We start from the raw sequence: 15,078 nt of genomic DNA on the forward strand, positions 1-15,078 counted from the left end.
ATTACCATCTACCTGTATATGTTTTTTGTGTCTGGTAAGTTTGTGTTAGATTTAGAAACACTGTAAGTCCTGGAGTTCTTGTGTTTTTAATCTTAGCGTGGCAGCTCCGTTGACAGTGCTGTGTAATCTTTTTATTCAACTCATAAGATTTGTCATTGCTGAAGGGTTGGTTATCTTTTGGGCATAACAGAAGATTCTTGGTCTTGGTCACCTTATGTGATTACAAAGTGCAAGTTGATAATAGTTTTTTATGTTCTGTGGTAATGGAAAACCCACAAACAAAAGAGGGGTGTGATGAATGAAGCTGAGGTAATTAAAAGAGCACGTGATCAAGTAAATGAATACATAAAACTATGCAGGAAGAATAATTCCGGAAAAAAAAACAGTTGAGAAATAGAATTGTAAGAAAGCATGTTTTAATATATTCATCTTTATAAGACAAATTTAATAATTTCAAGAGCAAAGGCGAGCAGGATATACTCATATATTTACAAGGCCTCACCGCCTCTAACACGAAGACGTCGTCCATCTAAATATTTGTCATCCATTAAGCGTAGTCAGAGTTTTATATACTTCATACTCAATGACGAAAGGAAGTCGGTCTGCCGGAAGGCATTTAGAGCTAGCTTTCCTTGGTCTTAAGGGTGACAGCAGACTCTGTCGTCTAAGAGAAGTCTCTAGGTGTTTTAAGATGAAAAAACACCAGAGCAAATTCAAAGGGTGCCGAAATTAAGACGCTCATTCATCAACATACTGAGTCTTTTCCAAGAAAACAGAGTCACTATTCCTTCAAGGTAAAAATTACCTGGATGAAAGTTAAATGTGAAAATCATGTTTAGATGTTGAGGAATAAACATCCTGTCCTGTCCTATCAGTATTATGCTAAATAATTCAAAAACCTAGCCGCGCGGGATAGCCGCGTGGTCTTGGGCGTCATGCCACGGTTCGCACGGCTTCCCCCGTCGGAGGTTCGAGTCCTCCCTCGCGCATGGTGTGCATGTTGTCCTTCGCGTAAGTTAGTTTAAGTAGTGTGTAAGCCTAGGGACCGATGACTCCAGCAGTTTGGTCCTACTGGAACTTACCACTAATCTCCAAACTTCCTAATTCAAAAACCATTCTCACCTCAGTTTTGGGAGGCAGGAAGATGGTTGCTGTTCTTGCGAAGTTCTGGAACAGAACAGCCTGAGTCTTGTATCAAGTCCGTTGCAAGTTCCAAACGGAAAGAAATTTGTTCGACAGTGGGTAGTACGATGCGTGTCGAAGAGCATGGAAAGGAAAGTGTTTTGTTTCAGCGTGTGACGCTTTCTACGATCTTCTTAGGGAGTTTATTGTACCTATCCACATGTTACAAACTGGCTTTTTGTCTTATTGTTAACCTTAATTACTCAGACCGAGGACATACCAACACACATACCCGAACACACACACACAAACACACACACACACACACACACACACACACACACACACACACAAACATACACACGACTTCAATTTTGTCTGAGGAAGAGGACAACATTGTTCAGAAATAAACTGAAATACACTAAGGAAAAAATGGTACGCCACGAAGTAACTATCCGAATAGGACGGAAATCAGTAAATGTGATGTATACATACAGATGAACAATTGATTGCAATTTAAGAGAACGAGCTTCACAAATGGAGCAAGTCAGTAACGCGCTGGTTCACCTCTGGCCCTTATACAAGCTGTTATTCGGCTTGGCGGTAACTGATAAGAGTCGTTAGATGTCCTCCTGAGGGATATCGTACCAAATACTGTACAACTGGCGCGTCAGATCGTCAAAATCCCCAGATGGTAGAAGGGCATTTCCCTTAATGCCACAAACTTTCGCAGTTGGGGAGCGATCCGGCGACGTTGCTACCCAAGGTAGGGTTTGGAAAGTACAAAAACAAGCAGTAGAAACTGTCGCCTTGTGCTGGCGGGCATTATCTTGCTGAAACGTAAACCCAGAATGGCTTGTCGGAGGGGCAACAAAACGGGGCGTAGAATATCGTTTAAGTACCACTGTGTTGTAAAGGTACCGCGGACGACATCCAAACGGGTACTGCTATAAAATTAAATGGCGCCCCAGGCCATCACGCCTGGATGTCGGGATGGTATCTCACCGCTGTCGGAGGCCTCTCAAGACACGACTTCGCTGCTCATCGAGGTTCAGCTCGAAACAGGACTCTTCAGTGAATATAAAAATATTCCTCACACAATAATTTAATTGACAGGTACATTAGGGAAGAAACAGATATAATAAAACAACAGGAACATATGGAAAATACCTGGATCAAATCCCATAGGAAAATCGATTAAGCTAAACAAGCTAATTACATTCTAACCAAAGAACGTTTATTAATTAAAGTTGGCACACATGTGAGAACGGTGACCTCACATAGATTTGGGGATTCAGATAAAAACTATTGAACCACTATTAATTTAAGTAGTCCGAACGGAACGTCCAATACTGAAACCCGTGCGAGCAAAGCTCTTTTAGCTGCACTGCAACTCACGAGAAATCAACATAAACATTTAAAGTCGGACCGTGTATTTCCCACTTCCAGTCGCGTAGCAAACTAAAGTTCGTTAATCTGAATAAATACCGCGATAAACATGCAGTACGTTCATGACCCACAAATATAAATATCAAATGCAGCGAATAATCACAGTCACAGCTGCCTCAAATCCAAAACACAAAGTTGAAGGTCGCGAAGGCACGCAAAAGCAATCGCCGGAACATAATCACATGATAAGTTTAAGTCCGTAACTTGCGGTCACGAAACTATTCACACGTAAATTTTCAAATATCTCTGTCAAGCGCGGCCCATGGCCGGACAGCCTCTCGACAGAAAAACGTTCGCCAACACCGAAAAGACTTGCTAACAAAAGACACAGCTCAAACAACTGTTCACCAGCAGAAGACCATGCACGCTTTCCTGTTCGTTTTCAGAGTGGTTAGTTATTGTAAAGAAAAGCGTGTGATTTGTATGGTATATCTAAATCAACCCTACAAATTAAAGTGCAGGAAGCACATATGAAAAAAAAATGGGGGCACTACTGAGTCCAAGTTTGTTACGTAAATAACCATCATTCAAATTTAAAACTGATTATAGATAGACATATGACACTAGAAGAAAAGAAAATTATTATGGTCCCTTTGAAACCTGTGCTTGAAATATCGACACAGTATCAGACAAATTATTAGCGAACTTCACGTATGTGGGCATGGATGTATACCTTACATTGTGACAAGACTTAACGTAAAATTTACAAGTGCTTATCGAAGGTAGACTGCTAATGCTCCTGCATTAGGGACATTAAATATTGTTTTTGGAAATACACACTGTCTTCATACTTCGTGTAACTGTGGGGTGGCCATTATCATTTGGCACATTTTCGTATCAGATTTTAATAAAGCATTTGTAATTTTCTGTATATATACCTGTTTTAAACGTTTTTTTGGTGATTGCTTACAATGTCTGCTTTCATGCATCACAATCTATACTTATATTGCTCCATTGGTTTATATTGTGAATTTTATAAACTACTGAAACTGAAAATAATAACTTGCCTAATATTATGTCTAGAATCATGCATAAGTTTTTCCCGTCACCGTGATTTATCTGTTGTATTCGTTTTTTTCTTTATAGCGTGTTTCTACGTTTTTCAAAGTATTTTCGGTAAAATATGTTATATTAGGTATTTTCGTTTCGTCTATCTTAGCTGCCATTGCCTTTTGTCCATTTCTCTCAACCAGTGTGCATGCTACCTTCACGGGAAAACCCAAACTGTCGCTTTGGCTTTTGAATTGCACATTACCTGCCCTTCTTGCTTAGCCTGTCTTGGCCTACCTGTTGCTCCATCAAAACACACCATCGCCTCTCGCGCCATTAGCTGGCTATTCATAACACCCCTTCGTATTGCACTTAACCATGCTAATTGTAATACGAAGTAGCACCAGACTTCGTCGATATTACTTAGTTTGTAGCATACACCTCTACTTGTTCCAAAACCAGTGTGATGAATGGTTCATCACAAGTACCAAGCGGAACGTACAAAACCGTAAACCATGCCTTAAATATATACGCCTATGTAACCTAAACAAATAAACAGAATTTAAAAACAGGTCCATTTCTGGGCTCGTTAAATCAACATGTTACTGATGACATTTCACCTTTCAGTGCGGCTTTTAAATTGTTTGTATATTTGTAAGAAATAATAACACAAGCAACTCTTGACTGCAACTGCGTGTCAATTTTGCTCGTTGGTATTGTCCTGTGAAGATGCCAGGTGGTCTTGCATCCAGACTTCATTAGTGTAGCTGTATACACGCAGCAGTGCTCCTCTCGCCATACAAACCATGTCCTATCAAATATACAAGAAATGACACCAACTAATGATTGCTCAATCTATTCTTTCCATGGCTATCCAGTGATTAGTCTATTTCAACCCTTCCCTGGTTCACCAGATACCTACTGTTGTTATTTCTCCGAAGAGATTCATCGAGGCAAAAAGACAAATGCCCGGAAATACAAATTTAAATAAGATACACACACCTGTTGCGCTCCAAATGAAAAAACTTTAGCTTAGCGCAACTCGATTATGACCCACAATCACTCGTTTCTCACTCGTGCTTATGACACTGCATAAACAAACACCAAACAAATTAATTAATTCTTAACTAACACCCATATAAATAAAAAACAAAATTTACTCTAATCCTCGATCATCAACTAACCACAACACTCATTACAGGAAAACTCACAAACGTAAACCTACATACTTACATGGATGCACACAGATGAAGAATATACCCCCTTAAATGTACTACTATTTATCTACTATTACTAGGTAAATATGAAATGGTGAAAGGAATGAAAGAGAAAGTACAGAGCATAATTAAATCATCGCTAACACTTGGTTTAAGAATCATGAAATAAGGTTGTGTGCGAGGAAAAGACCTAGAGAAACTGGATCAGATCGGTTTTTCAATAGTAAGACAGAACCAGATTTTAGATTACAAGGCATTTTCGAGGGCAGATGTGGACTCTGGTCATAATTTATTAGTAATGAATTGTAGATTAAAAGTGAAGAAATTGAAAAGAGGTAGGAAACTACGGAGATTGTACCTAGATGAGTTTATAAAACCAAAGGTTGCTGAGATTTTCAGAGGGTGCATTAGGCAACGATTGATTAGAACAAGAGAAAAGAGCACACTAACGACGAATTGATAGTTCTGAGAAACGAAATAGTGAAGGCAGCAGAGGATCAAGCACATGAAAAAACAAGGTATAGTAGAAATCCTTGGATAACACAAGAGAAATGAATTTAATTGAAGAAAGGAGAGAATATAAAACTGCAGCAAATGAAGTAGGCGAAAGGGAATACAAACGTCTAAAAACTAGTTAGATAGGAAGTGCAAAATGTCTAGAGGTCTAATGTAAAGCTTATATCACTAGGGGAAAGACAGAACCGCCTGTACGAAAGTTAAAGAGATCTGTGGGGAAAGGAGAAGCAGCTGTATCAATATCAAGAGCTCAGATGGAAACCAGTCGTAAGTAAAGAGGGAAAAGCTGGAAGGTGGAAGGTGTACATAGAGAGTCTAAACAAGGAAGATGAACTTCAACGCACATTAACAGAACTGGTAGTCTACGTAGATTGGTGATATGATACTGTCAGAAGAATTTGATACAGCAGGGAAAGAGCTAAGTGGAAACAAGGCCCCACCAGTAGAGGACATTTCGTCAGAACTGCTGACAACCTTGGGTGAGCCAACCATGACAGAATTCTTTCATGCGCATGATGTGTAAGACAGGCGAAATACCGTCTGACTTCAAGAAGAACCGCGGGGGATTAGCCGAGCGGTCTCAGGCGCTGCAGTCATGGACTGCGCGGCTGGTCCCGGTGGAGGTTCGAGTCCTCCCTCGGGCATGGCTGTGTGTGTTTGTCCTTAGGGTAATTTAGGTTAAGTAGTGTGTAAGCTTAGGGACTGATGACCTTAGCAGTTAAGTCCCATAAGATTTCACACACATTTGACCATTTTTGAACTTCAAGAAGAGTATAATAATTCCAGTTCCAAAGAGAGCAGGTCCTGACAGGTGTGAATATTACCAAACTATCAGTTTAATAAGTCCCGGTTGCAAAATAATAAAAGATATATTTATAGCAGAGTGGAAAAATCGGTAGAAGGCAACCTAGAGGAAGAGCAGTTTGGATTCCGGAGCAATGTAGAAACACGCGATGCAGTACTCCTCTTAGATGGTGGATTAATGAAAGGTAAACCTACATTTATAGAATTTATGGACTTAGAGAAAGCTTTTGACAGTGTAGACAGGAGTACTCTCTTTGAAATTCTGAAGGTAGCAACGGTAAAATACGGGGAGCGAAAAGGCATTTACAACTTACAGAGCAACCAGACGGCAGTTATAAGAGTCGAGTAACATGAAAGGGAAGCAGTGGTTGATAAGAAAGAGATACAGGGTTATAGCGTGTCACCGATATTATTCAATTTGTTTATTGTGCATCCCGTAAAGGAAAGAGAAGAAAATTTTGCAGAATGAATTAAAGTTCAGAGAGAGAAAATAGAAACTATGAGGTTCGCTGATGACATTTTAGTTCTATCAGAGACAGCAAAGGTCTTGGAAGAGCAGATGACTGAAATGAAAGTGTCTTGAAAGGAGGATATAAGTACAACATAAACAACAACAAAATAAGGATAATGAGATGTAGTTAAATTCAATCAAGTGATGAGGGAATGAAAAAAAAAAGTGGAAATGCCGAATGGCTAGGGCCTCCCTTCGGGTAGACCGTTCGCCTGGTGCAAGTCCTTCGAGTTGACATCACTCCGGCGACTTGCGTGTCGATGGGGATGAAATGATGATGATAAGGACAACACAACACCCACTGGCTGAGCGGAGAAAATCTCTGACCCAGCCGGGAATCCAACCCGGGTCGTTAGGCGTGACATTCCGTGGTGCTGACCACTCAGCTACCAGGGGCGGACGCTGAGGGAATTAGATTAGGAAATGAGACACTTAAACTAGCAGAAGAGTTTTGCTATTTTGGCAGCGAAATAACTGATGATAGTCGAAGTAGAGAAGATATAAAATGTAGATTGTCAATGGCATAGAAACCGTTTCTGAAGAAGAGAAATTTATTAGCATCGAATATAGATTTAAGTGTTGGGAAGATTTTTCTGAAAGTATTTGTATGGATAGTAGCCATGTATGGAAGTGAAATATGAACAATAAGCAGTTTAGACAAGAAGAAAATACAAGCTTTAATTAGGAGGTGGCGAATAGAATTAGAAAGAATAGAAATTTGTTACACAATTTGATCAGAAGAAGGGACTGGTTAGTAGGACACATTCTGAGACATCAAGGGATAATCAGTTTAATATTGGATGGCAGCGTGGGGTGTAAAACTTTTACTGGGAGAGCAAGTGATGAACACAGTACGCAGATTCCGAAGGATGTAGGTTACGGCAGTTATTCAGAGAGAAGAGGCTTGCACAGGATAGAGCAGTATGAAGAGCTGCATCAAACCAGTCTTCAAACTGAAGGCCACAACAACAACAACTACTACAACCACAGCCTCCTTAAATAAAGACCAGATTACGATTATAATTCCCTAACATATCTCACCCACACATACCAGACAGGAGCTCCAGGTTCCACCCCTGTCGACACGTTTTCTCGTAAGTATTATTTTGACAACTCATGCTACCCATCGGCATCTATAGTGATGAAATCGTCATTCATGACGTAAACAACTACGTATTCTTAATATGAACTCAACCATTCAAGTTACTCTTGTTCTCCAGCATTATTCAGACAAAATTCTGACATTTCTCTTGTCAATAGTAGTGCAAATGACATTATGCTATACGTAAATGTTGTCCTAGCTGCATACAATAGACAGCAAAACAGTTACAGCTACACACAGTAATAAATGGACTATCTAAGTAAACTATGATTAGAGCACAAATAATATGAAACAAGATAACATTTACATCTCTTCATCATTTTCGTGAATTTGCCACCATTTTAACTTGTGTTTCTTCCATTTTGAATATAATCTTTTTTTTTTCTTTATCCCCATCATCAAATGCCCAAATTCTGTAATTCACAATAATCTTGCAAGCATATGAACATGAGAATTCCATTCAAAAAATAATGTTCATAATTAAACCAGGAATAAGGAAACAGTTAACACTAAAAGAATTAACATCCATCTTAAATTCTAACAAACGTGCTAGGTGGCGCAGTGGTTAGCACACTGTACTCACATTTGGGAGTACGATGGTTCGAACTGGTGTCTGGCCATCCTGATTGAGGTTTTCGATGATTTCCCTAAATCACTTCCAGCAAATGCCAGGATGGTTGCTTTGAATGAACATGGCCAATTTTCTTCCCTGTTCTTCCACAATCCGAACTTGTGTTCCGTCTCTAACGACCTCATTGTCGATGGAATGCTAACAAACCTTTTTCCTTAAATGCCTTGCTGCATACCCCAATTGCTATTTTTATTTTCGCACTAGTCACAAGTAGATCTACCAACTCCTTGCTTCTTATTTGTTGTCAAAAGGTTTCAGGCACAGCTGACAAACTAGACGCATAATGTAAAGGAGTAAGAGCAAAATTTTCCATTTTCCTAACTTCCACAGCAATAATAGGCTGACCTTTTACCATAGATGCTCTCTTTAACTCGGTTCGCTCCAACAAATCTGCTTCAAACTCCTCCCTGCTTTCCCTTTGTGTAATACACAATTTTTTAGAAATACTCCCAATTTCTTTATCTCCCTTAAATAACTCATTAATTATCCCAACATCATGCTTGCCACTTAAATCCTCAAACCTTCTAACTTTTCGTTTCTTCCAATCCATAGGAATTAGAATCTCATGAACCTTTGCATAAGACATCCAGTCATTTATGTTACAATGTTACAATTTTCCTCCTTTCTCTCTATACGTTTACTACTTACCTTTTTATCCAGAACCATACGACCTCTGCCGTCTTAAAAAAAGGGTACTTCCACTAATTCCTCAGGGCAAAATTCATTAACAGCACTTGCATCACCATTATTAAGTCCCATATCGCTGAGCAACTCACCATGGACATTAATTTTATCACCATGTACACCCACTAGTAAAGGCACAGCATTTATCATCATCACAGGTCTTTGTGCCCATTACTGAGCGCCGTCGACTCATGAAGCATCTCCGTCCTGGGTGTAACCAGCTTCTCTTAGAGGCTGCTGAAGAGGTAGGCCAGAGATCATGTTGACAGTTTCATGTGCCTGCTCACTGCTCTTTCCCTGAGTCTCTTTCCTTCAGTCTTCACTTCCATGATTATTTCCTCTAGAGTTTCTCCATTTCAGTTCACTATATGGCCAAAGAAGTGTAGAATTTTTTGGCTGACACAAGAAGAAAAGCTCCTAACAGTGGAAACGTCTGTTCTTCTTTCAGTCCATTTTATGTGCACCACCGTGAGCCAACATCGAAATTCAGATGCATCAATATACTGCTTGTTTCTGTCCTTAAGGGTCCATGTTTCATCACGAATAAAGAAGACAGATAACTTAAATGTTTCAACAAGTCCTGCCTTTTTAGTATTCGCTATCACTCAGTTCTGCCTGATCTTTGTGAGCTTCTTTATAGCCATTTGTCCTAGAGATATGTTAGGATGAGCTTTTTACGCGTGGATTTGCCCGCATATGCATATATTCAACATACACCACACATATTTAACATTTTTCACCGATATTTGTTCCTATATTTCACCTGTATCTCTAGCGAATTTTGCCCAGCAGTTTCGTTTTCGTCCAGTGCAACAATTATGACGTGATACCTGCTTTTGCAGATATGTCCAGTGGTATGTGTGCATACTGTCTGCGAAATGTGCTGTGTATATAGTTATTAGCAAAGAAGTAATAAATAAAAACGACATTCATGATGAGACGATTTTTCACGCATCTCAGTGTTTTTGATGCCTTATCGCCTAAACTATGAGTTGTGCGATGATATAATTTCGCTGGTGCATTCAGTGGTATAATACGTGAATACCGTCTGCAAAATGTGCCCTGAATACAATTCATAGTAAAGAAGTAATAAAGTCAAAAATCATCCTTCAAGCGGAAGTTTTACTGCATGAACAACGAAAATGTCGGAGTCGTCATGGAGAAAAACTTTCGTAAATGTTTGAAATTGTGTCTCAAGTATTTTGCAAGTCACTACGTGCAATAACTACTCACAGACGGAATATGGCAGTACTAGCAATGGAGGGTATATAAAGCATGTTCGGGGGACGCAGAAAACAGTGTAGTCGCTGTCGTAATGTGGAAACGAAACGTTTTAGCTGACTTCCAAAAGTACATGATCATTGCGTTTTGGCCAGGGTTGGATGCATTTCTGAAACGTCTGTGTTTGTAAACTGTTTCCCCGCCACTGTGGTTAAAGTATACCGTATATGGCAAAATGGCGCTCTCGGAAACCGGCGGTGAGCAATTGTGGTGCACCAAGGGCAATAGATGACAAGGTTGAACAAAGGCTGTGGAGATGTGTATGGACAAATAGACGTGCAACTGTTGAGTAACTGACTGCCTAGATGGGCGAAGGGTCTACCATCAGTGTTCAGCGAAGGTTGCCCCTAAAGAGCAGGTGCCTGGTTCATGCAGCAATGATTATGCTCTGGGTGGCATTCCCTGGGTCATCTCATCATTCTGGACGGCACAATAGATCAAAATAAGCATGCGTTGATAACTGCAGACAATGTCCATCCCTACATGCAATTTGGTTCTCCTCAGCACGATTGCATGTAGCAGGAGGACAATGCAACGTCTCACACAGCTCAAAGTGTGTGTGCGTAGTTCAAGGAGCACCAGGATGAGTTTACCGTGCTATGGAATTTTTATGGATGACAATGCAGCATGTAAGCATGCCACGGTTGTTCGCGATTGGCTTGAAGAACATTCTGAACAACTCGAGCGAGTGATCTGGCTTCCCAGATCGCTCGACATAGTAGAGAGGTCAGTTGGTGCGCAAAATACTGCCCTGGCGACACTTCCGCAATTATGGACGACTATAGAGACAGCATGGCTCAATATTTCTGCAGGAGACATCCAAATATTTCCGGAGACCATGCAACGTCCAGTTGCTGCACTGCGCCAGGGAGAAGGAGGACAGACACGATGTTGTTGTTGTTGTTGTCTTCAGTCCTGAGACTGGTTTGATGCAGCTCTCCATGCTACTCTATCCTGTGCAATCTGCTTCATCTCCCAGTACCTACTGCAACCTACATCCTTCTGAATCTGCTTAGTGTATTCATCTCTTGGTCTCCCTCTACGATTTTTACCCTCCACGCTGCCCTCCAATGCTAAATTTGTGATCCCTTGATGCCTTAAAACATGTCCTATCAACCGATCCCTTCTTCTAGTCAAGTTGTGCCACAAACTTCTCTTCTCCCCAATCCTATTCAATACCTCCTCATTAGTTACGTGATCTACCCATCTAATCTTCAGCATTCTTCTGTAGTACCACATTTCGAAAGCTTCTATTCTCTTCTTGTCCAAACTAGTTATCGTCCATGTTTCACTTCCATACATGGCTACACTCCAAACAAATACTTTCATAAACGACTTTCTGATACATAAATCTATATTCGATGTTAACAAATTTCTCTTCTTGAGAAACGCTTTCCTTGCCATTGCCAGTCTACATTTTATATCCTCTCTACTTCGACCATCATCAGTTATTTTACTTCCTAAATAGCAAAACTCCTTTACTACTTTAAGTGTCTCATTTCCTAATCTAATTCCCTCAGCATCACCCGATTTAATTTGACTACATTCCATTATCCTCGTTTTGCTTTTGTTGATGTTCACCTTATATCCTCCTTTCAAGACACTGTCCATTCCGTTCAACTGCTCTTCCAAGTCCTTTGCCGTCTCTGACAGAATTACAATGTCATCGGCGAACCTGAAAGTTTTTACTTCTTCTCCATGAATTTTAATACCTACTCCAAATTTTTCTTTTGTTTCCTTTACTGCTTGCTCAATATACAGATTGAATAACATCGGGGAGAGGCTACAACCCTGTCTCACTCCTTTCCCAACCACTGCTTCCCTTTCATGCCCCTCGACTCTTATGACTGCCATCTGGTTTCTGTACAAATCGTAAATAGCCTTTCGCTCCCTGTATTTTACCCCTGCCACCTTCAGAATTTGAAAGAGAGTATTGCAGTCAACATTGTCAAAAGCTTTCTCTAAGTCACGATGTCTGGAGATATTCCACGGCTTTTGCCACCTCATTGTAGATCGACATTACCAGGAGCTGCAAAACACAGGCGACTAATACTACAGGAGGCCCGCCCAGTTGGCCGTACGGTCTAACGCATGGCTTTCCGGGCGGGGAGGAGCGCCTGGTCCACGGCACGAATCCGCCCGGCGGATTTGTGTCGAGGTGTGGTGAACTGGCCAGTCTGTGGATGGTTTTTAGGCGGTTTTCCATTTGCCTCGGCGAATGCGGGCTGGTTCCCCTTATTGCGCCTTAGTTACACTATGTCGGCAATTGCTGCGCAAACAAGTTCACCACGTACGCGTACACCACCATTACTCTACCACGCAAACATATGGGTTACACTCGTCTGGTGTCAGACGTTCCATGGGGGGTCCACCTGGAGCCGAACCGCACAATAACCCTGGGTTGGGCGTGGGGCGGCGGAGGGGTGAAGTGGACTGCGGTAGTCGTCGTGGGGTTGTGGACGACTGTGGCTGCGGTGGGGACGGAGCCTCTCCGTCGTTTCTAGGTCCCCGGTTAACATACAATACAATACAATACTACAGGAGCGTAGCTGATGCGACGTATGTCTCTCTTCGGCGCCTTGCCTACCGTGCGTTCGCCACTGTCTGCAGCGTGCCCGGCTTTCACGTTCCCGTGCACTGGCGCCGGATCAGTGAGCTGCCTGCCCGACTACGAGCTGTGCAACGCGGTGGTGTCGTGCGCCGACGCCAGCGACGAGCCGCAGTGGTGCCGCGTGCCGCCCCCGACCGCCGCCGCCTCCCGCCGCCGCCTCCGGCTGCGCGCCCGCCCCCGCACGGGCCCGCGCTGCCCCTTCCGCTGCGACAACGGCCGCTGCCGCTCCACCGCCATCCTCTGCTCCGGCCGCGACGGCTGCGGCGACGCCAGCGACGAGGCGCACTGCAGGGTCTGCAGTAAGTCTCGGCTCCCCGTCACATAACTTGTCTCGTATGTAAGCACAGCCAGCGCTCAACCTGGCAGGTATACCTTCCTCGCTGTCAAACAGAACAGACAAAATTGTTTTTTGTTTCTTTAATATCGTGTTGTTACTAGGTCGCTTTCTGGTCTGTCTGTCAGTTCAGTACAGAGTTTGCAATTGATTTTAAACTAACTTCCCAACAACCTAAAGATTAGTTTTAAACCTGGCTCAGAACTGCATCTCAACGGAGTATTAATTCGCATTCTTGGCGGTCTGTTCAGTAGGGTGAGGATGGGGATGAAAACTTTTAGTAACACCTGACAACTAGGCTGCCCCATGCAAGCTTTGTGTTCTGTGGATAATACCAGAATGCATTGAGATGGTCCATGAGCAGACAGGCTTGGCAGAGCAAAGAGAGGGGGAAAGAGTAGACAGATACAACATTCTTGTCTATCTGTCTGTTTGGCGCAATTTTTGGAAATGATTTTAAATTAACTTCCTGATGAGCTGAAAACTGATTTTAAACATAGCTCAGTAATGGATGGCAATGCAATATTAACCTGTGTTCTGGTCGGTATGTTCGGTAGAGGTAGGGGTAGGGTCATGCCTGACATCTAGGCTGCACTGCAAGACCATTGTGCTGTGCAGATGGTATCAGAATGCATTTCAGTGTATGGGCTTGACAGAGCAGAGACAGGGGGAAGAGGAGATGGTTATTACATTTTTGCAGATGGATACAACATTCTTGCCTGTCTTTCTGTTTGGCACGTCTTGCAAATGATTTTAAATTAACTTTCCGATGAGCTAAAGACTTGAAATCTTAAGCAAAGCTCAGAAATGGATAACAATGCATTATTAACTCACTTTGTTGTCGGTCTGTTCGCTAGGGCTGGGGGTGAAAACGTTTGCTAACACCTGCACGACCGGCGTTTTACATTTCAGGTGGGTTATGACCAGGCGGATACGCAGAGCAGAGAGAAAGGTGAAGAGGAGATGGATATCACATCCATATTTGTATTTATCTTTGTTACAGTTTTTGCAGTTGATTTTAAACCAACTTCACAATCAGCGGACTTGAAATACTAAACATAGTTCAGAACTGGATGACAATGCAAGTCTTGTGTGGGGCGGAAGGTATTTGGTTTACCGCTGGCATTTCCCCCCCCCCTCCCCCCCCCCCCCCCTGTTCCAGTCGCAAATGGTTGGCTGGAAGAACAAATGCTTGTAGGCCATAAATGCTCAAATCTCTCTAGTTTTTACTTTCACAGTCTTCTCGTGAGATATGCGTAGCTGAAGTAACGTTTAGTCAGGAGAAGCGAAAATGAAACAAACCTAAAATTTACTACATTGTTAAATTTCACGCACTCAAGACAAAAAGCAGAAAATAATTTTAAATAAAAATGAATTTTTAATAGACCACATTTTTAAATTGGACTAAAAAATATAAAAATTCCCATAATCTAAAAAAACCACGAGCTGCACACTCCCAGAATTTCATAAAGATTAATAGTCCGACACAGATTGACCTCAAAATTTGACACTGTCAATTTTAAATAGCTGTGGAAGCACTTGTGAGATTTAAAGCGGAAAACGTGCGGTCCGCGGAATGCGTGTGCGTGTGAAATCTTAAGGGACTTAATTGCTAAGGTCATCAGTCCCTAAGCTTACACACTACTTAACCTAAATTATCCTAAGGACAAACACACACACACACGCCCGAGGGAGGACTCGAACCTCCGCCGGGATCAGCCGCACGGTCCATGACTGCAGCGCCATCGACCGCTCGGCTAATCCCGCGCGGCACGGAATGAGTACCTGATGCATAATACTTCACCCCTCAACAGATACATTGCTTA

General features: G+C 42.0%; 1 protein-coding gene across 1 annotated transcript in view; it reads left to right on the forward strand.

Moving 5' to 3' along the window:
- Positions 1-15,078, forward strand: part of LOC126280740 (mucin-5AC) — a 400,966-nt gene that overhangs the window by 366,152 nt on the left and 19,736 nt on the right. Inside the window, exon 7 of the mRNA XM_049979789.1 lies at positions 12,918-13,217. Within this exon, the coding sequence (XP_049835746.1) occupies positions 12,918-13,217 (300 nt within the window). The remainder of the gene's footprint in view (positions 1-12,917; positions 13,218-15,078) is intronic.

This window comes from Schistocerca gregaria, chromosome 1, assembly GCF_023897955.1.
Source record: "Schistocerca gregaria isolate iqSchGreg1 chromosome 1, iqSchGreg1.2, whole genome shotgun sequence".
Lineage (NCBI taxonomy): Eukaryota > Metazoa > Arthropoda > Insecta > Orthoptera > Acrididae > Schistocerca > Schistocerca gregaria.